Source organism: Canis lupus, chromosome 9 (genome assembly GCF_011100685.1).
Source record: "Canis lupus familiaris isolate Mischka breed German Shepherd chromosome 9, alternate assembly UU_Cfam_GSD_1.0, whole genome shotgun sequence".
NCBI lineage: Eukaryota > Metazoa > Chordata > Mammalia > Carnivora > Canidae > Canis > Canis lupus.
In genome coordinates, this window is record NC_049230.1 from 33,526,057 (window position 1) to 33,552,267 (window position 26,211).

Sequence of the window (26,211 nt, forward strand, 5' to 3'; positions counted from 1 at the left end):
TCTGACCTACTTTCTAATTCCCACAGGAGACGCTGAACATAAGCCATATATCTGTGGGGATGCAGATTCTGCCTCTACTGTTTTGGATGGAACTGAAGACTACCTCATTCTGGCCTGTGATGGCTTCTATGACACCGTGAACCCTGATGAGGCAGTGAAAGTTGTGTCTGACCATCTGAAGGAGAATAATGGAGACAGTAGCATGGTTGCCCACAAATTAGTTGCATCAGCTCGTGATGCTGGGTCAAGTGATAACATCACTGTTATTGTGGTATTCCTGAGGGACATGAACAAAGCTGTAAATGTTAGTGAGGAATCAGATTGGACAGAGAACTCTTTTCAAGGAGGGCAAGAAGATGGTGGGGATGATAAGGAGAATCATGGAGAGTGCAAACGCCCTTGGCCTCAGCACCAGTGCTCAGCACCAGCCGATCTAGGCTATGATGGGCGCGTGGATTCATTCACTGATAGAACTAGCCTGAGCCCAGGGTCCCAAATCAACGTGCTGGAAGACCCGGGCTACCTAGATCTCACACAAATAGAAGCAAGCAAACCTCACAGTGCCCAGTTTTTGTCACCAATTGAGATGTTTGGTCCTGGTGCACCAAAGAAAGCAAATCCTATTAATGAGCTAATAATGGAGAAAAAATCAGTTCAATCATCATTGCCTGAACAGAGTGGTGGTGCTGGAGAGTTTCCCTCTTTTAATTTGGGTTCAACAGGGCAGCAGATGTACAGAATGGAGAGCTTGTCTCCTGTCTGTCCTAGGTTGGAAGATGAACAGTTCAAATTCCTGGGAAAGAGAGTTTCCAGATTGTCTCATTTACGCTATCATTATTCAAAGAGATGGCATGGATTCAGGTTTAATCCAAAGCTGTATTCATTTATGTCTGGTCAAGAGCCTTCCCACAAAATAGGCACTAGTCTGTCCTCACTTATTCGGAGTGGGAAGAGAAACAGAATGTTCAGAAGTTTTCTGCCATGGAGGCAAAATATTTGGAAAGGATACAGTACAAACATGATGAGGAAGCTCAGAAAGAGTAATGACATTCCAGACCCAGGTCTCCCCTGGAGCTATAAAATATAATACTTCCTCTTTAAAGTAGGCTAGCTAGCTCTCCCCAATAAAGATACCACTATCAGAGTAGGAACAAGGTAGATGTTTCTGAAACATACGTGCTTCATTATGAAACCATGGGTGGCTCAATTCTTAAATGTAAATAGATCTCTAGAAAACTCAAAGTAGTGTTTTCAATCAAAAAAAAAAAAGTATTGGCGGTTTCACTAGCGAAATTATACAACTGGTCCCTGTGATGTGTCTCCACACCTACATATGACCCCCAGTTTATTATCCCTTCACATCACTAGTGGAAGTTTGTGAATTAGTTGTTTTAGTCAGGATATCTAGTGTTGAAATCTCAATGCAGGTGAAATCTGGTTCGATGTGCCTACTGTATCTATGGAAAACTTAATACAGAATCAGATTTAGTTGGGGGATGTTCCCCAAAAGCCTGGGGGAATATGTGGGAAACCCTCCCCTCTTTTTTTGGTTGATAAGACTAAAAGCCATATGGGTTTTAATTAGTTATGATGAAAGTGGAAAACTAGTATAATAAGCGTGTCATTATTTTCTGACTTGTGAGGTGGTACATAGTCAAAAAGATTTACGGATTTTTTTTCCTGTAACAAAAACGATTATGAAAATTTTCTGAATTAAAAAGTACTTCCTAGGGCTGTGTAGCTATTTGGGAGTTTCATAACCTGTTATGGTGCTTTTAGCGGGATTTTTTATTATTTGTCATTTTAGAAGACCGCTGTCAACTGGTTTTAACCTATGATGCTATGATATTTTTCAGTGTACCTTCATCTCAGGAATAAACTGGTTTAATGGAGATGACGTTAGGTACAAATATACTAGAATCAAGTTGCCATTTAAAAAAGAATATTTCTATTTTTTCTGCCTTTTTTTCTGTAAGTTCACAGCAAAGGCATATACTACTACAAAATAAAAAGTGGCTTTGGAGAATGAGAATGAAAAATACTGGTTTAAACTTCCCTAAAATTGTTTCCCCTAAGGGAATGAACCAGTGTGAAAGAGATTGAAAGTACTGCCTAAAGCGAGCCCAGAGGCCAAGTGCAAAGGAGAAGGCAGGTAAAGGGAGAGTGAGGTCTATTTAATTATGAATGGAGAACACTCCTGAGTCCTGCTACATGTAACTTCAGACTGCAAAGAGGACATCTTTCTCATTTTAAGACTTATAATTTGAAATTGTCTGCTTTTTGCCATTTCTGTAGTTTTAAGCTAGAAACGTATCTTCAACTAAAGACAGCAAATAAACTAATAATCAGATTCATTCAATGAAGCAGCCTCTGATTCTCTTAAGAATCATGAATATCACCACATGACCTTTTTACCATCCCCTAGTCAACTGTGGACCAGCCATGCCAAGAACTAGGAGCTGCCCACTCATCCCACCGGGAGGCACCAAAAGCTCTTGCTAAAAAATGTCCACAGCTTATGTTTTTACATAATACAATTATGTTCCCCAGACCCATAGTGAAAACTCAAATTCGTAGATTTTAAAAACAAGGGACTGTAGCATATTTTGGGTGCCAGTATAGCTGTATCAAATACATAGAAACTTCACTTTAGCAATGATCAGATTGTTCATCTATAGATTTTATTTTTTAAGAATTTGGATGCAGTAGAGATTATCAGTATTTCTCTTCATTTTGAAGAAATTTATTTTTTCTCGTCTTGTGACACATGGCTGAGAAGGAGGGAGTAAACATGGCTCCAGCTATAGTACCAGAATCTTTTCACCAACCTGATGTTTGACCCCATTACACGGACCTCACTCACATCTGTCATTTTCTGAAGCCTAGATCTTGTTAACAACCCATCAGGTCAGTATCAGTTTCAAATCAAATTATCTAAGGAAACAAGAAAAGAGGCAGCAGAATATTGGTACACATTATAATCCAAAGCACTTACCTAAATTAAAATTTTCTAAGATTTTCTATAGTTGTCCATTGCTACTATTTTGGATCAAAATTAAGAAGGTGAAAGGAAAGAAGATATAAATGAAAGGTTTTTTTTAGTGGGGAAAAATGGTTGGATGAAACTCAGATGAACACAGACCACATCCTTAAGGGTCTGAATTTTGTAGATCTAACTATATAAGCAGTGTTAATTCCATTTTTCATACCAGTAGCCCTCTAGAAAATAAAGTAGTTCTAGTGTGGTCAAGTTATAAACCAATATTGTGAAAAATAGCAACTATTCATTTGTTCACAACATGCATATTTAGAGTAGTTAGGTACCATTTGTAAGGTAAGTCCTTTACAATTCTGTAATATTAAAGTAGTGGTTATTGGTATGATATATGCTGCTCTTGGTTCTATAAACTAGGTAAAAAGCAGTGCTTTGTGAAATACAGTGTTATATCTTAATGCCACTGGTGATAGAAAGTAGTTCCCCCTCAGTTCAAATCCTGTGCCCTTATTTGCTGCTTGCTAATGTAAGCAATAAGTACCCCTCTAACTAATGGTATCTACACATTCTGTAACTTGTATTTAATGATGGTGTATCTGGTGATTGTAAAAATATTAGACAGTATAAAAGTATATATTATATATATTAACTGTTAATGCTGAGGTAATAGTCTGTGAATTATGTGTTTTGTACTTTTACTAACTGTGTAATTTAGTGGTGGTGAAAATTCTACACTCAATCCTTAAGAGTGACGGTATCCCTTTTCCAATTTAACATGATCTGCATCAATTTGTTTGCCTGCTAAAGTGTTAGAATAGGAAATAGTAAAACAAATATAAACAAGAAAGTGTAGTACTCCTTAGGGAAACAGACTTCAAGTTACCAAATGAAGTCATTACAAACTCCTTGTACATTCACTGTGAGTTTCAAAGGGAATCAGTCCCTAACTTAACGGTTTCCTTTGTTCACTTTCTAGATGTGTACTTTTGAGGGTTATCTGAGGTTTAGCAACATTACAGCACCAAACTCTGGGGCCATTAATCCCACTTAAATCTGTGCTAAAGATGGTGGAAACATATATGTATATATATACCTTTTCTTTACCTAGAAGTGCCATCCACTGTCCTTGAATTAGTAAGATTATAAAGTTTCTGTTGCATTTAACTAGGAGGATCCTTGAAAGTAACACCTTTTCCAAGGACAGTGTCAACAATGTCAATGTCAACACTGAGTCTGATTCTGACCACATTTACAGTGGTATATAGTGTCACGCCACATCTTTATGACAACCATACTCCATTGTTGGAACACTGTGCCAGTAAGAAGTGCAACATCCAATGGGCAGATAAAAATGATGCATAAAGAAATTCAGTGTTTACAGATAAAACCACTGTAGTTCAAGTATTTCCTTCCCCCATCAAAGGCTTGCCAAGGCTGTGAGAAAGTGGTTTGTAAATTACTTAAGTGTTTAAACATAATTTATTCACTTGATGACCATTCTCGCCTATGTAAGGCCATAAAGGGGGATACTATAGCTTTGGTCACATAATTTTGGACAGTTTTTCTTTGAGTCACAAATTAGCAAAAAGAACACTTTTTTCACCTTTTAAAATCATGTCATATTAAAGGACAAATTACCCACTCTTCTGTTCTAACCTGTGAATAGCTTAAATGTTTTTCTTCAAAGTAAGATACCACCAGTATTATCACATGACTATTTTCCAGACAAATGGTACTGTGTTGAAAAATAATTGTTATTTCATCTAACAGCATTTTATCTTCTATTTTGAAAACTATTTATTGTACTAATTAGAAAAAAGGAAATAACACAGGGAACTCCAGAGTGACACAGCAGTTGTTCTGGAAAAGGAAATACTCTAATAAACTCTGATGTATTAGATAATCCACAGATACATCATTGTTAACTCTAACTCTAGGTGCTCTTTGGTGAGAGAAGGCTTTGTTCCCTTGTTCATGACATTTCTTTGCAAAGAATTCTCTATGGAGTGAAGCGAATGAAGTGAATCATTTCTTACTAAGTAAATGTATCAATTTACAAACCTGCTCTACAGCTCACTTTTGAGTTCAGTTGTAATCATGAGTGATCCTTCATATTTTATTTATTAAAACTGTTCATTCAGGTAAGATGTATGTTGAAATTTTGCCAATACCTTAATAAAATCCAGCAATTTAAAACCACTAGTCATTTGTCTTTTTATTCAAAGGAAAGAGAATTTGGTGCTAAGGTTAATCATAGCAATGATGAACCTCAAACCAAGCACAACACCTGAGATTAATTCAGACTCTGCAATACAAGTCTGAATTAAGAAAAAGGAAACAAGGAGAAAAAGCCTGCCCATTTTCAGGTGTAAAAACAATTCACCAAATGATCCACTGCTCTACATAAGATGTGTCACTTTCAACAAAATATACAGAGCCATATGAAAACAAACAATGTGTTCTGGAGTGAAGAAATCATCAGAACCAGACTCCGACCCTTAATAACCAAAGCAATCTTAAGAAAGAACAAGGCTGGAAGTATCATGATCCCAAATTTCAAAATATTCTCTAAAGCTGTAGTAATCAAAACAATATGGTACTGGCACAAAAGCAGACCTAGTGATCCAGTGGAACAGAACAGAGAGAGCCCAGAAACCCAAGGTCAATCTAGGGTAAAGGAGGTATAAATACACAAGAGGGAGAAGTCAGTCTCTTCAATAAATGGTGGTAGGAAAAGAAAAGTTGGATCACAATCTTTACATGATACACAGAAATATACTCAAAGTGGATGAAATACCCAAATGTGAGACCTGAAACCAAAAATTATATATGGAATCTAAACAAAAAGAAACCCAAAATACAGAGAACTGTTGCCAGAGGAGAGGTAGTGGGCATGGATGAAGGGGAATGGGAGATACCAGCTTCTAGTTAAGGAGTAAGTCACAGGGATAAAAGGTACAGCATAAGGAATACAATCAGATTGTAATAGTGTTTTATGGTGATAGACAGTAGCTGTCATTTGTGAGCACAGCATAATGTATACAGATGTTCAATCACTATGTTGTATAGCAACTATAAATAAAAAAGTACACAACTCTGGAAAAAACAACAAAAGAACCAGACTCTGTTACAACAAAGATCTGAGGACCAAAAATTTAAAATAACTATGGTTAATATGTTATGGAAATGGTGGACAACATATGCAAGATCTTATGGGTGACTTCAGTAAAGTGACAGAAACTATAAATAGGAATGCCAGAAATGAAAAGTAACAGATGATGAATGCTTTGGATTCGCTAATCACTGAACTGCACATCGCTGAGGAGAGAACTGGTAAACTTAGACATAAATCAACAGAAATTACCCTAAATGAAAAACACGGGTATGCGCGCATGTATGCGCGCGCACACAGACGCATGGAGTGAAAGGAAAACGAAAACATAATCAACTCAGAACAGAACATGTAAGAGCTGTGGGACAGTATCAGTCTAATATATGCATAATTGGAATCCTAGAAGCAGAAGAGAAAGGTAACAGGCAGGTGACATATCTGAATGGCTGAGAATTTCTGAAAATTTAATGATTACTACAGATCTAGGAACCTCAGATAATACCAAGCAGAAGTACCAAAAACACACACTTAGGAAAAAAGAAATCTCTTCCAGAAGGTTTCTCCAGTAAATGCTACCAAATATTTAAAGAATAAATAACACCGATTCTATACATTCTCTTCAGAAAAGATTTTGTAAGGTCAGCATTACTCTGATACTAAATCAGGTGAAGTTAGAAAAACTACAGATCAATAACCCTCATGAATACAGATGAAGAAATCCTCAGCAAAATATTGGCAAAACCAGTATCGCTTATTAGAATGACTAAAATAGAAGTGTTGACAGTACCAAGTCTATAGGATGCAACTAGAACCCTCATATGTTGCTCTTGGTAACATAAAATGACAGTGCCACTTCTGAAAAGTTCAGCAGTTTCTTATACAGTTAAGCAGTACTTACCACACAACTCACTGAGATGTGTTCTAACATCAACTACCTGGAGTTAAGGCCACATTTCGGTTAAAGGGTAAAGTCATCATCTCGCTTCAAACACCAGCTGCCAAGTTTGGAGGTTCTCACCATCCCTCCATTGGTTTGAAAATTTGCTGAAACAACTCACAGAACTCAGGAAAATACTTTACTTACAATTACAGTTTTATTATACAAAAGGACACACATCAAAACCATGCAAAAGATAAAACAGAGTGTGGTCTAGGAGAGTACCCGTGCAAAGGTTCCTTGTGATCAGAGCATTTTATTCTCCGGAAACCTCAATGGATGGTAATACAGGATACTGCCTACCAGGGAAGCTCATCTGGGCTTCATTATCTAGAGGCTTTAGTGGAGTTTCACAAGGTAAGCGTGACTGACTCCCTGGCAATGAGGCTGAACTATTCAGGCTGATGTGAAGTGACTGTAGCCCCAATCCTCTAATCGCATGATTACTCTTTCTAGCATGCCAGCCCTGGCCATAGGCCTGAGTTATATCTCATTAGCATAAACTTTCAGGACCCACCATAATAACAAAGACACTTCTATCATTCCAGAAATTCCAAGGACTAAGAGGCTATATCCCAGGAACCAGAGACAAAGGCTGGCCAGATTCTTTATTACACACCCAGCAATCTCATTCCAAGGCATACATTCCTCTAGAGAATGAAAACTCATGTTCACACAAAAATCTAGACACAAATGCTTAGAAGATTCATAATCACCCTAAACTAGAAATAACCCAAATGTCTTTCAAAGGGTATACTGTGGTACACCCATAGAGTAAAATAATCCTCAGCAATAAAATAGTGAAGTACTGATTCACACAAGATGGATGAAATTTGCATGTTAAGTGAAAGGTTACGTACAGATTCTATTCACAGGACACTCTGGAAAAAGGAAAACTAAAAGGACAGAGAACAGATCTTGGTTGCCAGCAGTTATGGGGGACACTGGAAGGTATTCACCTAGCATGAGGTAATTTTGAGGGTGACTGAATTATTCTATGTAGTATTGTGGTGGTAGATACACGACTCTATTTGGCAAAACCCACAGAAACTGCATTATACTTCAAAGACTGAATTTTAATGTATGTAAATTTAAAGATCAACCAGGATATGTGGGGAGGACAAAATGCAGATTGTAACAGATGAATCTTACTTTTTTACAAATGAATCATACAATGACACTGAAGAGGATGGTGCAGAAAGAACTAATGGAATTCTGAATCCTAGGACCTAGCTAACTTTAGGGAAGTATTTGACATGATACTGAAGGCAAAAAAAAAAAAAAAAAAAAAAAAAGACAAAAAAACCCCCAAAACCAAACCCCAAAAAACTATACCAACACTGTGTTGTAGTTGGTAGATTTGTTCCTTACAAGGGTATATAGGTCAACAGTTCTGAAACTCCTTGGTTTGTATATTACAGTTGAACAAGTAAGAGAGCCTACGAGCCAGGCTGTTAGATTAAGATATAATAAAGGGGAAGGCTTAAAATGAATGCTGTGAAAATGAACTACTGGGACTTTATCAAGATAAGAAGCTTTTGCACAGCAAAGGATACAGTCAACAAAACTAAAAGACAACCTACAGAATGGGAGAAGATATTTGCAAATGACGTTATCAGATAAAGGGCTAGTTTCCAAGATCTATAAAGAACTTATTAAACTCAACACCAAAGAAACAAACAATCCAATCATGAAATGGGCAAAAGACATGAACAGAAATCTCACAGAGGAAGACATAGACATGGCCAACACGCACATGAGAAAATGCTGCACATCACTTGCCATCAGGGAAATACAAATCAAAACCACAATGAGATACCACCTCACACCAGTGAGAATGGGGAAAATTAACAAGGCAGGAAACCACAAATGTTGGAGAGGATGCGGAGAAAGGGGAACCCTCTTGCACTGTTGGTGGGAATGTGAACTGGTGCAGCCACTCTGGAAAACCGTGTGGAGGTTCCTCAAAGAGTTAAAAATAGATCTGCCTTATGACCCAGCAATTGCACTGCTGGGGATTTACCCCAAAGATACAGATGCAATGAAACGCCGGGACACCTGCACCCCGATGTTTATAGCAGCGATGTCCACAATAGCCAAACTGTGGAAGGAGCCTCGGTGTCCATCGAAAGATGAGTGGATAAAGAAGATGTGGTCTATGTATACAACGGACTATTACTCAGCCACTAGAATCGACAAATACCCACCATTTGCTTCGACGTGGATGGAACTGGAGGGTATTATGCTGAGTGAAATAAGTCAATCAGAGAAGGACAAACATTATATGGCCTCATTCATTTGGGGAATATAAATAGTGAAAGGGAATAGAGGGGAAGGGAGAAGAAATTGGTAGGAAATATCAGAAAGGGAGACAGAACATGGAAGACTCCTAACTCTGGGAAACGAACTAGAGGTGGTGGAAGGGGAGGAGGGCGGGGGGTGGGGGTGACTGGGTGGCAGGCATTGAGTGGGGGCACTTGACGGGATGAGCACTGGGTGTTATTCTGTATGTTGGCAAATTGAACACCAATAAAAAATTTATTATTAAAAAAAATGAATGCTGTGGAGTTGGGACTGGTATTGTAGGCATCAATATATAGATTCATGGTTTGTCTCCTTTAAACATATTTACATATACATACATACAAAGATATACAGAGAAGTGTTTGCATGAGTAAGTATGTGGTTTTCGATTCTATCCATGGAGAGGGGCTAAGAAGCAGTGACACTCTAGCAACAATATGCCCACCTTTACACTCCAATCCTTTCTAAATACCACTGTCCCCAAAAAAGGGTGAGAGAAAAGACAAGGTAAGCCTGGAATACCTGATGAGGGGATAGGAAGGAAAGAAGGAGGGAGAGTAGAGAGAAGAATGGAACATACCAGAAAGAAACAAAAGCTGACCTGAAAAAATTTCCTATAGCCAACACTCGAACAAACTGAATGTAAAATAATACTGGATCATAAAGAATAAAAAATAAATATCTACAAGTCCACACTGATATAAATTAGTTGAATAAAGAACTAAGTGGGGGAAGAAGGGACTTTTCCTTATAGAATTCTAATAACATGTAAAAGAAACTAGGGAAATAGAAAACCTTAAGAACACTGCAGTAATAACTGTCATGGGCGAGATCCACGAGTGGGTGCTAAAGTTAGTAAGAGATAAAGGAGGAACAGAGTATTTGCATAATCTCAAAGTATTAGCTCAGAATATTTAGTAACTACAAAGGGAAAAATCATAAATAGTGGGAACCCTGGCAGATATCACCTTGACCAACTAATCAAGATTAACATTATCAATAATAAATATCTGCATTATATAGCCCCTGATAAAATTAAATGCACTGAGAAGGGCATATCTATCTCTGTGGTGGCCTCTCCAATAATGCTTAATCTTAGTTAAATATGAGAAAATATCAAATCCAAATAGGGCAACATTCTATAAAATTAGTCCTCTTTAAAAATGTTAAGGTTGGGCACCCAGGGGGCTCAACTCAACCACCTGCCTTTGGTTCAGATCATGATCTCAGGGTCCTGGGATTGAGCCCCACATGGGGCTCTCTGCTCAGCAGGGAGTCAGCTTCTTCCTCTCCCCTCCCTCCCTGCTGATGCTGTCACACATGCATGCTCTCTCTCTCAAATGAATAATTACAATCTTAAATAAACAAAAAAATAAAAATAAAAGCAAAAACGTCAAGGTCATGAAAGACAAGGAATGACTTGAGGAACTGTAACTGATGGGAGGATACTAGGGAAACGTGACAACCAAATGCATTGTGGGATGCTAGACTAGACCCTGGATCAGAAAAAGGACATTAATGAAATAGCTGGTAAAATCTGTAAACAAGAGTAATTTCCTCGTTTTGATTACTGTTCTACAGTTACACAAAGCATTAACAAAAGCAGAAGCTGAGTAAGCTGGGTAATGGGTATACAGGATCTCAAGATTTTTGTCTCTCTCGTAACTCTAAAATTATCTCAAAATTAAAGTTAAAAAAAATAGGACAATCTTTAGCTTTTTAATTATTAGGTATTAAAAATGCTGGGTCTGGTTCAAATGTGATGAATTGAAAGAAGTACTAAACCAGCAATTCATCCCATCCTTTCCAGTGGTGTTAAACCTTGAGAAAATCACCTACCCTCCTTGAACTGCATGTTTCTCTGCCGAATGGGTACAACACATCATAGACCTCAAAATTTACTTACGGATTCAATGACAAAGATGTCCAGAAACAATGTTTGTGCACAATATAAGCATTAACTACTATATCCTTAGGTCTAAGAGAATACCTTAAGAAGAAATTTTCCAGGGGTGCCTGAGTGGCTCAGTCAGTTAAGCGTCTATCTTTAACTCAGGTCATGATCTCTGGGTCCTGGAATGGAGCCCCAGAGTCCCACACTGGGCTCTCTGCTCAGTGGGGAGTCTGCCCCTCCCCACCCCTTGTGCTCTGCCTTGCTCTCTCTGAAATAAAATCTTAAAAAAGAAATTTTCCAGGAACAAATGTGAGATAAAACTACTAATACTGGGGGCACCTGGCTGGCTCAGTCAGTAGGTCATGTGACTCCTGATCTCAAGGTCATGAGTTCAAACCTATGTTGGTGGCTGAGTTTATTTAAAGAAACAAAAACTGAATACTGAAACAAGGTAATGGTGGAAGAAAAGACTGACAACTACTATGCTCTTCAGCAAAAAGGGGGAAAGAAAAAAAAAAGATGGGGACTGTACACAAAGTGCTAGAAAGTAGGACAAGCAGAATAGAGGAACTCATGACTTGCAGAGACTGCAGGTGATGACAGAACCGGGAGGGTGAGGGGGATCGAAATCTCTTGTAGACCAGATCATGAACCAGCAATGGGGAGAGGAAAAAGGAATTGGTACCTTCTCTTATGCCTTGTTCCCTCACTCATAGCTGCCGAAAATCTAGCATAGCCAAAGCAGGCACACCAAATCAAGAAAGAGGAAAACATGAGGCTTCCTGGCACCAAATGAGGAATTTGGTACAGACTTTATATTTAACATGGCTAGAAACTGGGAAAGGAATTCTATTTTTCAAAGATCCCGCTCCTAAAACCTAACAGATCCTTTATTTTTGAAGAAAACTTTTGGTCTTTCAGGCTTCTTATGATTCTATAACGGGACAGCAGCTGCTCATCACCCCATACAATAAAACTAAGCACAAAAGAACTAATCAAATGTTTTATCTTTTTGTTAAAAATCATGCTTTTTAAAGCCTAAACTTTCTACACTAAAAACACACAAAGTTTCCATTAATATCAATAGGGAAGAAGCCAGCAAAATTTTATCTGTAAAGAGTGTGAGAGAAATATTTCAGGCTCTGGGGCCAATAGATTTCCTTAGCCCTATTTGTAGGGCACAAGCAACAAGAGAATGGATGTTAACTGTGCTTCAATACTACTTTGTTTGGGATCCCTGGGTGGCTCGGCGGTTTGGCGCCTGCCTTCGGCCCAGGGTGTGGTCCTGGAGTCCCCAGATCCAGTCCCACATCGGGCTCCCTGCATGGAGCCTGCTTCTCCCTCTGACTGTATCTCTCCCTCTCCCTCTCTCTGTGTCTCTCATGAATGAGTAGATTTAAAAACAAAACAAAACAAAACTACTTTGTTTACAAAACTATAAGAGCCGCAGGGATTTGGCTCAAGGACAGTAGTTTGTCTTCCTAGTGAGAATGCCAGGCACTTGTTAATTGAATCCCAAAGGTCTTCCTCAATGGATTGTGAGAATTTATATTTCTTTTTTTAAAAATTTTATTTATTCATGAGAGACACAGAGAGGGACAGAGACACACATGAGAGACACAGAGAGGGACAGAGACACAGGCAGAGGGAGAAGTAGGCTCCATGCAGGAAGAACGATGTGGGACTTGATCCCGGGATTCCAGGATCACATCCTGGGCCGAAGGCAGATGCTTTAACTGCTGAGCCACCCAGGCATCCCACAATTTATATTTCTTACTATTTTATAATTTTCAAACCTTACTTGCAGTGAGCTGGTGCCCAGCAAAATAGATACGATTTTCTTCACAGAGTAGAACTGTTTCTGAGTATTCATTCTGTCCCTTTAGCTACCTACCAGTTTTTGATTTTTGGTAAAATCTGTTGTCACTTTTAATTACAAAATAGAGGATTTTATACCAGTAGGGCAGGTTCACTATCATTTCTTTAGAACCTTGCATTTTTTTGCTTTTCAAGAGATAGACTTTATTCTTAAATCTGGAATGAGAATATGGTAGACAGGTTACATTTCTAATACACAAGAATATACCAATTAAGCTCAAATTATTTTCCCTCCAAAGTTTTTGTGCAAGTATAAAGAACTAAATCCCTTCAAATTTTCCTATAGCTGTAACAACCAAAAATAGTCTTGCTGACATAGTGAATTCAAATTCTACCAAATTAAAAGAGTCTCAACCAGTTCTCAATTCATCTAAAAATAAGGGGAGCACACTGATTGTTTTTATATATAACCTGAAAGCATAAGAAAAGCCAGAAAAACACTCAAGATCCAAATGTACCACAATCTAAGTATCACCATGCCATTCTAGGGAATCCACTGACTAAAAAAACCTCAAGATCATAAAAATTAAGAGCAAAGGTTAAGAACATTCGTGCTTTTAGAAAGTATACCTCCTCCTAAAAAAGGGCAAAGGGATACCTCAAAATGCTACTATGTATGTAGATTAATGACCCAAGAGACTCATGATTAAATCACCCATGCTAAAAGCCTTTACAAGTAAATTTCCCCAAATGAATAGTCTTTTCTCAGGCTTTTCTTAGTTTTCCATACTTTAAAGATAAACAATTATAAAGATACACAGGGAACCAGTGAGTTCTGTTGGGCTAAGAGACAGGGGCACCCAAAATGGCGGACATCTCAAATTGGGTCAAAATGGCTGATCTTCCCGCCAAAGCAGCCATGACCACCACATCATCTCCAGTAAATCAAAGCCTAGACAGGAAACCGAAACTTTCCATCCAGGGACCACCCCCATCGTCTGTACTATCCCCACCCCCAGCCAATCACCTAGGGACACGGGACCCACCCAGATCCAATAAGGCTTAAAAACCCCCACACTCCCCAACCCCGGCGCGACTTCCCTGGCGCCCCTGGCGTGACTTCCCTGACTCGGGCCACCTCTCCGAGTCACGGAATCTCGCCTGGGAGTGCTCCCCATTAAAAGCACTCTCGAACCTACTGCCTGGCTCTGTTTTTTTTTTTTTTGTTTTTGTTTTTTTTTCATTTCTCCCCGTTCACTTTGGAAAAAACCTAACAAGTTCTATATCAAATACAAGTTAAAGAGCTGGCAATAGTGAGAGATTCAAAGTAGTCAATCATATTTGTGTTTGTGGATTCCAAATGAGGAGTCTTATTAAAAAAACAAAAAACAAGACAAACTACCAACCAATCCTTAAAATGGTTTGCCCTCAACACTAAAGGTGTAAAATTCTTATGTTGTATCTTCATCTATTAACAACGGAGTATAGAGGTAAGAGAAAGTGGGACTAAAAAAACATGATCTCAACAAAACACAATGAACAGAAATAAATACATTTCCATCTAACAGACATGGAAATGTGTTAAAGAACATATTAGTAATGCCTTAGAGTACTGCATGATAAACGACCTGTAACTACACAAAAGCATGCCAACACTTACCATGTTAGTAAGCGAATGCTAAATTTTTACTTCTCATGTGATTACATGGCTTAAGTATTTCCAACTAACTTTTAAGGAGAAAAAGTAACCATAGATACCAAGACTATAAGTAAGTCTCTTAATTTCCCCATGCATTACTAATAGTATACATACCTTAACAGCCTCTATCATACACAGGAAATGTGAATAGAAAAAAAAAAACCCTTGGGGCTTCCTGTCCCACTTTTAATAAATTGCAGAGGCATAATATTTTCTCAAGTTCATTTTATTAACAAAGAGTGCGAACTGTTTTGAACAAAAGGAAACCATGAATCATAGCATTTGGCAAGACATCAGACATGGAAAATAAGTAAAATAGAAGTAGATGAGGCGCCTCTCATGTATTATATTCTTGCTTCTTCAATAGTTTTATCAACTTTCAGTGTAATTTTCAGAAGAGTATAGCAGCTCAAACACAAATGCAGGAGCACAGTGGAAAGTCTGGCAATTATTTTGGGCCAATTGAGTATGAAAGTAAATATACCACAGTTTCATGTTAACCACTGTGCAATATGTATGAATCTTTAAATGTACAGACACTGAAACCAATGTCCAACTAATGAAAATAAAGGAGAAAAGAGGGCTTTAAAACACTTGTTGCACTACAGATGTTTAGTAAAAGGCAGGGAAAAAAATAACTTTAAATTATCTTCCATGTGTTCATATGACTGGGAACATAACCAATTCACATGAATGTCATTCGTTTAAAATTCTATTTGTAAAAGTCATTACATCAGAGAGATTATGTGCCATTAACCAGTGTGCCTGCACTTGAACAAACAAGAAAAGGTAAATAAATGAACTTTAGTCAGCCAACATACTCCAGAGAGATTCAGTCTAGTTTTGCTTTAGTTTTTCATATAAAGTATCTACAGGGCAGAATCTAAACATAAGTAATTTTTCTGTTCTCTTAATTTACAGGCATTAATGAAGCTATAAACTATGACCAAAACCTGAAATATAAAGTTGGTCATATAAACACAACTGAGCGTCTAGCCACAGACAGAAGGACACCAACACCGAGGCTGAGTAGGTTGCCAAGTGCATGCATGGTCTCTAATGAACTGTGTGGCAGTTAATCACCTTTTTATTGTAGTAGACAAACTGCCTTTTATAAATATACTAATTTGCTGAATTGAGGACTACATTGTTAATTCATTACATTACACAGAATTCTTCCCATGCTGTTTTTTCCTGTATACTAATGTCATATACTACAGTTGTGCTTTCTAAAGTTTCAGAATTTCTATTTTGGGTAGAGATGATTAAAAAAAAAAAAAAAAAACAAATCTGATTATCTGACTGATGACAAATTTGAGCACCAACTACAGCAAATCTCAGGGTCAGAGTCAAGGTAGCTTGCAAGTCAGTTCTCTTGATTTGAAAATTACCTTCCGCTGTTTCCATCAGTATTAAAGCTGAGGTCTTCAGGGTCTATTTGTTCACCATCAGGAAAACTGGAATGCGTATCTAAGACAAAAATTTAAAAGCAGATAACAGTTTTTAAAGACCAGTATTTTCTTTTCTTTGTCTGTAAATGATCTTACCAAGCATATTACTTAACTGGTAAAGATGTACTAGGTTATAGAAAAACCTGTCTTCACGGAATTTGTGATCTGATTCAAGTATAAGCAAGCACAAAGGAAAAATGAGAAAAAGTAAAATGTGAAATATCCACAATTAGAAGAGGAAAGACACTGCCTAACTTTGTCCTCCTGGGGACACTGTGGGAGCAGCTGAAGAAGGGAAGAGGAAATGAGGCTGTATATACTCTGTGAAGACTAACTCTATAAACATAAAATGTGTTTTAAAGCAAATTAAACTGCACATGCAAATATCACTACAAACCCATCAGCACTCAAAATAACTTGCCCCAAATTTGGCTGCTTCTAACAGAGAGAAAATTACTAAAAGTGTCATATACTTAAAAATCGTCCAATGCTTAGCTCTATTTTGAAAAAGACACTAAAGCATCAGGGAAATCTGTAAATTATATAGCTGACAACTAGCATAAGCCTGACAATGTTATCATTCCAGAAAATCTTGCAGAGGAATGCTTAGACTGATCATTAAAGTCTCTGGATAAAATACTGATAATGGGTGATGGAAGTTAGCTAAACTTCTTGTGCTAATCATTTCACAATGTATACATAATATCAAATCATCATGTTGTACTCCAAAAACAAAGCAAAACTATTAACAATGACTTTCTTTCAGTGAGTTTTATTCCTAAAACTATTTTGGGAGGAAAAAGAAACTTAAAAAAACAATGCTTCCATAAACTAAATGTATTTCTAAGAAATCAGGAATAATCTTTTTAAAAGTTACCTTATCAGCTAGGCTAATAACATCTAAACCCTCCCCAGGGGTTGGCAACCATTTTCTATACAAGGGCACATAGTAAATATTTAGGCATTATAGGCCACAAATTGCCTCTGCCGAAAAGCCTTCTCAGTTTTGTTTTTGTTCTAAACAACTGTACAACCTAAAAGCTATTCTCCAGTCACAGGCTGTACTAAAGCAGGTTGCTAACCTCTGCTCCACCAAGTAGCATCCAGCAGGTGTCTGACCAGCCAAAGAGTACTCAGCAAATTCTTTCAGTACTCACCATTTAGTTTACCCCATAGAATGTTGTCTCACAAATGATAGGAATTAAAAAAGAAAAAGAAGCAGAAACAGCAGAGAAGAAGCAGAAGCAGAAGCAAAAGAAGCAGTAGCAGCAACAGCAGCAGCAGCAGCAGAGCTAATTTTATGAATCTCTGTAAAAGAGCACCATGTGCTGCACCTTCGTCTGGGGGCTGCGCCATGAAAGAGTCATCAAATCCTCCCATGCTGGTGTGCTCTTCCTGCTCCTCATTCTCAGTGTCACATTCAATATCACTGTCACTACTCATTCCTGGCAGGAAAGAAGGGGAGAACATGTTTTTGACAAGAAACCATTGCAAGTGATAGGAAAAAGAAATCTCATGTACTAACCTGAGATTCCTAGTGAATTTTACACTGGATCTCAGGACAATATAAGACACCAAACAAAGAAATAACCACACAAACCTCAGTTCTCTTTAGTTATTTAGAGCAGTGGTTTTATTTTTGTTCTCAAAGATTAAAACTGCCCTTTCCAAAATATCTACAAGTAGTAATTTGAGAGACCAGTATTAATTTCATTATACAGAGAATATTTTTTCCAAAGCATACAGTTTTTTTCTAGAGACTTTTAATCCTGATTCAATATAAATGTAATTGTTCCTAGCCTAAAACATATATAAACAAGTCACATAAATACACACTTACATGTATGTGTGTGTATAAAAAATTCCAGTAATTCTAGCAATAAATGAGGTACTATCCCATTTGGGCCACCAATTTTGTTCTCATGTCTATCAGTTGATTTTTAAAAGAAAAAAATCTATAGAAGTACTTCTGTTTCAACAAGACAGTGATCAAGAAATTCTGAAAATCTTTTTGCTACAAACCCTTTTAAATGCTAGAGAAAGTATTAACTTAAAATATTAATTTAACGAAGAGACACATTTAAAGAAAACAAGAAAAAACACAGGTGCCAAAACAAAGATAAGGAAAACCAATGAATCAGATGCTACAGTAGCCCTGGAGAATTTGATGTATCTTTAATATTCCCTTGGACCCTCACAGAAAGGGAGTTGAGTGACTAAATCTTTACCCCCTGCATAAAGATAAAATTTTTATTGAAAAACCATACTAGGGGATCCCTGGGTGGCTCAGCGGTTTCGCGCCTGCCTTGGGTCCGGGGCGTGATCCTGGAGTCCCGGGATCGAGTCCCGTGTCGGGCTCCCGGCATGGAGCGTGCTTCTCCCTCTGCCTGTGTCTCTGCCTCTCTCTCTCTCTATGTCTATCATAGATAAATAAATAAATCTTCAAAAAAAAAGAAAAGAAAAGAAAAGAAAAGAAAAGAAAAGAAAAGAAAAGAAAAGAAAAGAAAAGAAAAGAAAAGAAAAACCATACTAGAAAGAGTTTGCCTGCTGAGTATAGTCTCTTGTCTGTTTCTGCTGGGCTCAGCTCATCTCAGAATTCAAACTAAGGCCTCTGAGCCTAATTTAGATTTAGGCTTCAAAGTTGAGGTTCAAATCTCAGGAAATGATCATAAAAATTAGTCAGGAGCTAGCATTATTTAAATAAAGCAAATGTAAAATCCCCTGGAGGGAACATTCTGGGCAAGATGGAATAAGCACATTCCATCCCATCTTTCCCACTGAACAAAGCTATGAAACCTGGATAGAATGCATGAAGTAGCTATTTAATTTTAATGTCTTTTTTTTTTAAGGTTTGAGAGAGCAAGCACGTGCACACTCAAACATCAAGTAGGGGGAGAGGCAGAGGAAGAGACTCCTCAAGCAGGCTTCACGCCCAGTACAGAGCCCCACACAGAGGCTTGATTGCATGACCTCAAGATATGACCTAAGCTGAAATTAAGACTCAGATGCTTAACCAACCAAGCCACCCAGGTACTCCATGAAGCAGTTATTTAAGGACTCTGAAAAGTAAACAGGAACAGGAATATTTGGTGTAGACCAGAACTTGAAGTACCACCAAACTGACAGATTTAAATAAAACCCAGAGTCTCATAATATCATATTAAAAATATTCAGGATACAATCCCAAATTACTTCAGCATATGAAGACCCAGGAAAAGACAATCAACAAATGTCAACCGGTGAACACTCTTGAAGCATATTAAAAAAACCAAACACCTCCTCTCTGGAAGGAAGCTTCCACAATCCTTATGGTAACTCATAAGAATTATCACCGGGGGCGGGGGGAGGATTTTTTTAGGGGTGGGGGTAGGTGGGACAGAAAAAAAAATCTCAGAAAGGTGTGTTCCAATCAAAATTTACAAAAAACAAACAAGGTGGATAATCTACCTGAAATAAGAGTCAAACAGATACACAAATAGAAGTATAACATCATGAATTTTTCACAAATTGAGTAACTTGTTTAATGTGAAAAAGGGAAGGATAAAATTTTTAAAAATTACCACAGACTTTTTAGAAATGAAAGACATAGTCATTAAAATTATAGTATTAATAGATGGATTTAAGCACAGTTGAAAAAGAAGCTAACAAATTTAAATACAGAACCAAGGATATTAAACAGAATATTAAAGAAATAGGAGATGAAAATCCTAAGAAAGCAGTGAAAATATAAAGGGATAAATGGTAATAGTTCCAATTGTGTCAACAGACTGCCACAGAGACAGTAAAAATAACAAAGACGAGACAATACATTAAGAGAAAATGGTTGAGAATTTTCCAGAATTTATGAAACATACTCTGAATTGAATAAAAATATAACATCAAAATTTGGAAGATGTGACTATATAGTTCTTAAAAATAAATTTATTAAATGCTTACATTAGAAAAATAAGTCTCAATGATCTAAGCATCTACTTTAAGAAACTAGAAAAGGGCAAGTAAACTCAAAGCAAATAAAAGGAATAAAGAACAAATAAAGTCAGCAGGAAAACAACACAAAAAGAATCACGGACACAAGAAGGTAGTTCTTTAAAAAGATAAACAAAATTGAAAAACTTCTAGGGAGACTAAGGAAAAAGAGATCAAAATTACTAATATCATGAATGAAAGAGGGGACATCATAACAGATTCTACAGACATTTAAATGATAAGGGAACAGTATAAACAACTTTATGCTCATAAAATCAAGAACATAGATGAGATGAACAAGTTCTCTGATAGATACAAACAACTAAAGGTCACTCAGGTAAAAATAGATGTGAATAGGTATTTTAACTACTAAAGAAGTAGAACCTGTAGTTAAAAGAACTTCTAACAAAGAAAACTGTAGCCCCAGATGGTTTTTTGGACGAATTCTTCCTCTTCTGTTTTCAAGAAGTGTTTGTGTAGTACTAATTCTCCCTTAAATATTTAATAGAGGCTGAAACCTCCTTGTTTGTTCACCCACGCACCCAACCACCAACCAAACTCCCCCCACTTTCCTGCTGTCAAAAGCTAAATGTGGTACTTCTAGTTTAGAGTACACCAGCTACTTCTGTGAAGCACCATCTCCACCTTGTGGTCTGTCATGGAACTGTTGCTAAAAATACAAAAATCCACTTGAACTGAAATTTCTAGGAACAGGCTGCAGTGCTTCTGAATTCCTGACACATTCACAAACAAAGAAATGGAATTCTCTGGATGCTCAAAAACTCCCAAAATCTTAAGTTATTCTTTAAATTCACTTACAAACTCTTTACTCATTATAGGTCTTTAAAAACTTATTTAATTTCTAGTATTTAAAAGAACTGCAGCCTGCAGTGAATATTCAAACACTAGAAAATGCTGTGAACATTACTGGGTGGTATTCAAATAACGTAGTATTAAGAACTCTTAGCAAGGTTTATAGCACTACATACAATCACATGTTGAAAATGTCAATTTAGGGGCAGCCCGGGTGGCTCAGCGGTTTAGCGCTGCCTTCAGCCCAGGGCGTGATCCTGGAGACCTGGGATCGAGTCCCACATCCGGCTCCCTGCATGGAGCCTGCTTCTCCCTCTGGCTGTGTCTCTGCCTCTCTGTGTGTGTGTGTGTGTCTCTCATGAATAAATAAAATCTTAAAAAAAAAAAAAAGAAAGAAAAGAAAATGTCAATTTCGGAATTATTTTGCTTCCCAAACCTATTTCTTAGAATGCCACTCATATACTATAAACTGATTTACACAGTAGCAGAAAGGGCCATGAACACATATTTAGAGAAGTTCCCTAGCATTGTGAATGTAATGAGAAAGAAAAATTAGTCTCCTCAGCTCTACCTTAATACCAACTATTAGTTGGCCTACTGAGTCAACAGGTTCTGCACAACCCACTGCCTTCATTAAGTGAGAGGAAGCAAATACAGCATAAGTATCTGAAATGAAACTAGTCGATGTAAATCAACAGACCACAGTAATTTGCTGTGCCTTACTCCATATATTGCAATGTCTCCTCACTACATTAACTGATACCTAAAACAAACTAGTGATATTTTACCAACTCCAAGAAGCCTGAATATAGGATCTTAATCTCACCAGAGGGTGTCAGTAGGTTTTCATATAACTGGCTATCATTGATAAAAATTATAAGATATTATTAAATATAAGATTCCACAGAGATGTTAATGTGGAAAACAAATCTGCACCATACAGCAAAAGTTGAACTAGGGTATTTCTACATCAATCATCTACCACATTTTTTGAGCATCCACTATATGCTAGGTACTGTTAATACTGTACTTATTTCTAATTCCCTTATTCACAAGTGCTCAGATTTCAGATGCTTGGGAAATACATGAACCACTGGTGCAGCAGACACTACTATTTCACCTGCATTACTCCTTTATAATATGGAAACTCAATACTCTTCAACTATGTCCCCTTTTCCATGTGGCCATGTGAAATGGGTCAAGGAGTGGAACCAAAAGTTTAGACTGCCAAGTTTCCTTTTTTTTTTTTTTTTTGCCAGTGATTAATGAGATACTAAGAGGATGTTAGAAGTTGTTAAGGTGCTCTGATAAAATGGTTTTCCTTGTTGACAGAAGATATATAGAATAAAATAATCCTCTTGTATTCCCAGAATTTTATTTTGACTCTATATGAAGTTTGAAATTGCAGCAACCATCTTGCCAGTTCACTGAGAATGGCAGTGTGAAAGATGGGGGGGAAGGAGGAGTTCTTGAGGACATTAAGCAGCTGTTTTCCAACCCCGAAAGTACCCTATAAGAGTTATGTGAGACTTCATGTTAATACAAGAGTGTAAATTATCTTTTTTGGTTAAGCCAGCTGATTTCAGTTTTTGTAACTTACATTAAAATCTTTCTTTTTTTTGGAGGAGGGAGAGAGACAGACACATACATCCACTAGCATCCCTGAGAACTACACCTTGTACCCATGTGAAACTGTGATCTACCCTGGAAAGTGATTCTTAGAGAATGCTCATCCCTGGTTGAGTCATTCATCTCAACCAGTGGTTCTCAATTGGGGATGATTTTGCCTCCCAGGGGACATTTTTGGTTACCGTAACTCAGAGGAAGTACTGTTGGCACCTAGTGGTTAAAAGCCAAGGATGCTGCTAAACATCTTACAATGCACAGGGCAGCCCTCTACCACAAAGAAATCATCTGGCCCAAAATGTCAATGGTGCTAGTTAAAGAAATCCTGAAGTAAACAATAAGCTCAGGAATTACTTTTTAATCAGCATCAAGTACAATGACAGGGAAATTAGAAGCATTTCCTAAATGCGTGAATTTTTTATATGCTATAAAATTTAAGCCACTACAATTTATAATCAATATATACAAATAAATCAAAACTAGCTAATCAATCCCTACAGGTCATTTCCTTAGAGATTTTTTTTCTTTAAAGATTCTTAATCAAAATATTTAATTTTTAATAAAAAATATTAGTGTTTTAACAATTGACACTTCACTTTAAAAATCCTTTTCATTTAATCTCTTCTACTGAAGTAATGCTAGCTGCCACAGGCACACCTACATAGAGGGAGTGTTTAGTATTCTTTAACTGAAAAACCTGAAAATGCTACCACCCACATACTCTCTTACAGGGCAGCCAGAGGTAGATGGTGGCACCTGCATATTTGCTTTGAACTACAATTCATCAATCACTGAAATTCAAATGAGTGCAGAGGTGGAAGGCTGCAGTTTCAGAGAAATGGGGAAAAAATTTCAATGCCAAATATCATTAACAAAGTTGACTTCCTTTTCTGCTAACATATAAATGACACAACAGTGGCAAAACACATAGCCTTATTTCAAAACACCTTCTGGGACACCTGAGTGGCTCAGTTGGTTAAGCATCTGACTCTTGATTTCGGCTCAGGTCATGATCTCAGGGTCCTGAGATTGAGATTGAGCCCTGTGTTAAGGCCCTGCACTCAGCACTGAGTTGGCTTGTCTCTCTTCCCTCTGTTCCCTCTTGCTCCCCGCTCTCACAAACATGCGCTCTCTCAAAAAACAACAACAACAACAAAACAACCAACATCTTCTGTTACTCAAAATTACAAAATGTCTTCTGGAAGAACACATGGACGAATACTGGAAATGTAATGGAGAATGAACTGGTAGAGTTGAAGTCAGTTACCATAAAGGCTTTTTAATTTATTTTTTAAGATTTTACTTATTTGCCTGAGAGAGAGAGAGAGAGAGAGAGGGAGGGAGAGAAAGGCAAAGAGCCCAACGTAGGACTGGATCCTAGGACCCTCGGACCATGACCTGAGCCACCCAGGCATCCCATAAGGGATTTTTTTTAAATGATTAAAGTTTGGAATACTTCCATATGAATGAAGCAATTTACAAACATTAATCAAGACTGACTTTAGGGTGCCTGGGTGGTTCAGTCAGTAAAACATCTGACTTCGGCTCAGATCATGATCTCAGGGTGCTAGGATCGAGCTCAGTGGGGAGTCTACTTGTCCCTCTCCCTCTGTCCCCCCCATGCTCTCTCTCTCTCTCAAATAAATAAATAAATAAATCTTTAAAAAAAGGCAACTGACTTTAAAAGACACAGTACTAAACACTTAAAAGTCTATGAACGTATCTAATCTTATCTTTGCATACCTAACAAAATTCAATACCTATCATACAGGTGACAACACATTTACTGAATGAGTAGATGAACTATCTGTGGATTACTCCCAACCCCTGTAAACCTCCCTTCTAAGCAAGACATGTCCTTTTATGTAGTCAATTATCCATTTTGCTTTCCTTTGTGCTCAATGTCTTAAGTAACTCCAGTGGCACAATAAATGCTATATTCTGATCAAGAATGTTGGACAGTAATGTCTCAATTACTTTTTTAACTACTCCCAACACCAACACAAAAAGATCATTATTCCCACTTCCCACCAAATTATGACTTTATCATTCCATACCTTCCTCAGGAGCAGCTGAAGCTCCTTCAGGTAGCACAGGCTGTAATTCCCCAGTTTCAGAATTATTTTCCAAATCAGTCCTTTGCATTCCTTCCAGACGGCCTCCTTTAGCATTAGCCCTCAAAGAAGGGAGAAAACACCTGATATTTTTGTATAACTAGTCAGTGATACAATAATCCATATTTTCTTCTTGTCCTGAAACTGAGGTTGAAACCAAATAGGGTATATGGCATTGATGTTTAATACTAAATTTCAAGTACTTTTTTTTAACTTCACTACAAGAGACTAACAATAAAAGGTTAGAAAATGATGGACTGTATCAATGTCAATATCCTGGCTACAATATTGTTATCAGTTTTGCAAAATGTCATCATTAGGAGAAACTGGATAAGGTGCAAAAGATCTCTCTGTATTATTTCTTAGAACTGCACGTGAACATGTAATTATTGCAATAAAAATTCTGATTAAAAGACAAAAATAGAAGTCCTAAATAATTAATGTTCTCATTAATATGGAAAGACTTCAGGGATATTACTGAGAAAACAGGGTGTACTTTTTGTATTAAAAAAGCTATATAGTCAGTTGCCTAAATATGCATAAAAACTGAGATGACATAACATATATAAAAAATTAAACAGCAGAAATGTGTGTGGCAGGAAGTTGGAAAATTAAGCAGATGGGAGACAAAACTGGGGAAATTTTACTTAATATTATTTTTTTACTTCCATTTTTGAGCCTCTTATTATTAGTACTTAAAGTTTTTGCTTACAAACTACTTTAAATCAGGCAAGGAAAAAAAGACACAAGTTAGAAAACACCACATAAGCCAGGCTGGCAATACAATTAACTGTAAAATGAAGGTTATCGCTAAGAGCTGCAGATTTTTACAGAGGATTTTACAGTCTAGAAAAAATAGTCTGTTCATATACATTTAATTGTTATGACTGAAGACAGATATAAATATATCCATAAAGAAAATGTAAAAGCTAGTTGTAGTTTCAACCTAAGAGGAATATGTATAAAATTAGGGTTGGTTATGGGAAGGGTAAGACAATTTCTAATGATTCTAACACCTTTCCACCGCTTAAACTAGAGCTAAAACAGAAAACTAAGCCATACCAGCTTAAAAATTGTATAAAATTGTATTAAATTAGGTAAACTTAAGGGATGTTAATCTCTAAATTTAATTCAAAGTTCTTTCCAAAGTCTCCAAGGTAGAACTATGCCGTTGTTGAAATTTAGAAATGTATCTAATATCCATAAAATAGATCAGCACATTCACAGACAACATATTCCATAATCATTCTTTTTAATGAATGGCAGTTTAATGGACTTTGACGGTATCTGAGTTTTTGTTTCCTGGGCGAAAGATAGAGGCATTGACTACCATATAGTAGAAGTCTTTTGAGAAATTGAGTTTTGAAGACATTTGCATATGGAGGAAAAAAGTGAGATAAAAGTACAACAGCAGTGTTAAAATGGCCAGAAGTGCTTTGTTCCATACAAAATATGTGTAAAAGACCTATGATATGACATAAT

The 26,211-nt window shown here is 37.2% G+C and overlaps 2 protein-coding genes across 11 annotated transcripts in view; one reads left to right on the plus strand and one right to left on the minus strand.

Moving 5' to 3' along the window:
* PPM1E (protein phosphatase, Mg2+/Mn2+ dependent 1E) overlaps positions 1–5,194 on the plus strand; it is a 213,353-nt gene extending 208,159 nt beyond the window's left edge. Inside the window, exon 7 of the mRNA XM_038547942.1 lies at positions 27–5,194. Within this exon, the coding sequence (XP_038403870.1) occupies positions 27–1,087 (1,061 nt within the window). The 3' untranslated portion in view covers positions 1,088–5,194. The remainder of the gene's footprint in view (positions 1–26) is intronic.
* Positions 1–26,211, minus strand: part of TRIM37 (tripartite motif containing 37) — a 240,514-nt gene that overhangs the window by 111,953 nt on the left and 102,350 nt on the right. For 4 of the 10 annotated variants that reach the window (XM_038547934.1, XM_038547931.1, XM_038547935.1 and 1 more), the window contains 3 exons: positions 24,673–24,812; positions 17,545–17,655; positions 16,151–16,229 (listed from right to left, as the gene is read on the minus strand). In XM_038547934.1, coding sequence (XP_038403862.1) covers positions 16,151–16,229; positions 17,545–17,655; positions 24,673–24,812 — 330 coding nt within the window. Of the gene's footprint in view, positions 1–2,659; positions 2,935–14,967; positions 16,230–17,544; positions 17,656–24,672; positions 24,813–26,211 lie in introns of those variants that run through there. The other 6 variants (XM_038547938.1, XM_038547932.1, XM_038547936.1 and 3 more) reach the window with 3 other exon arrangements.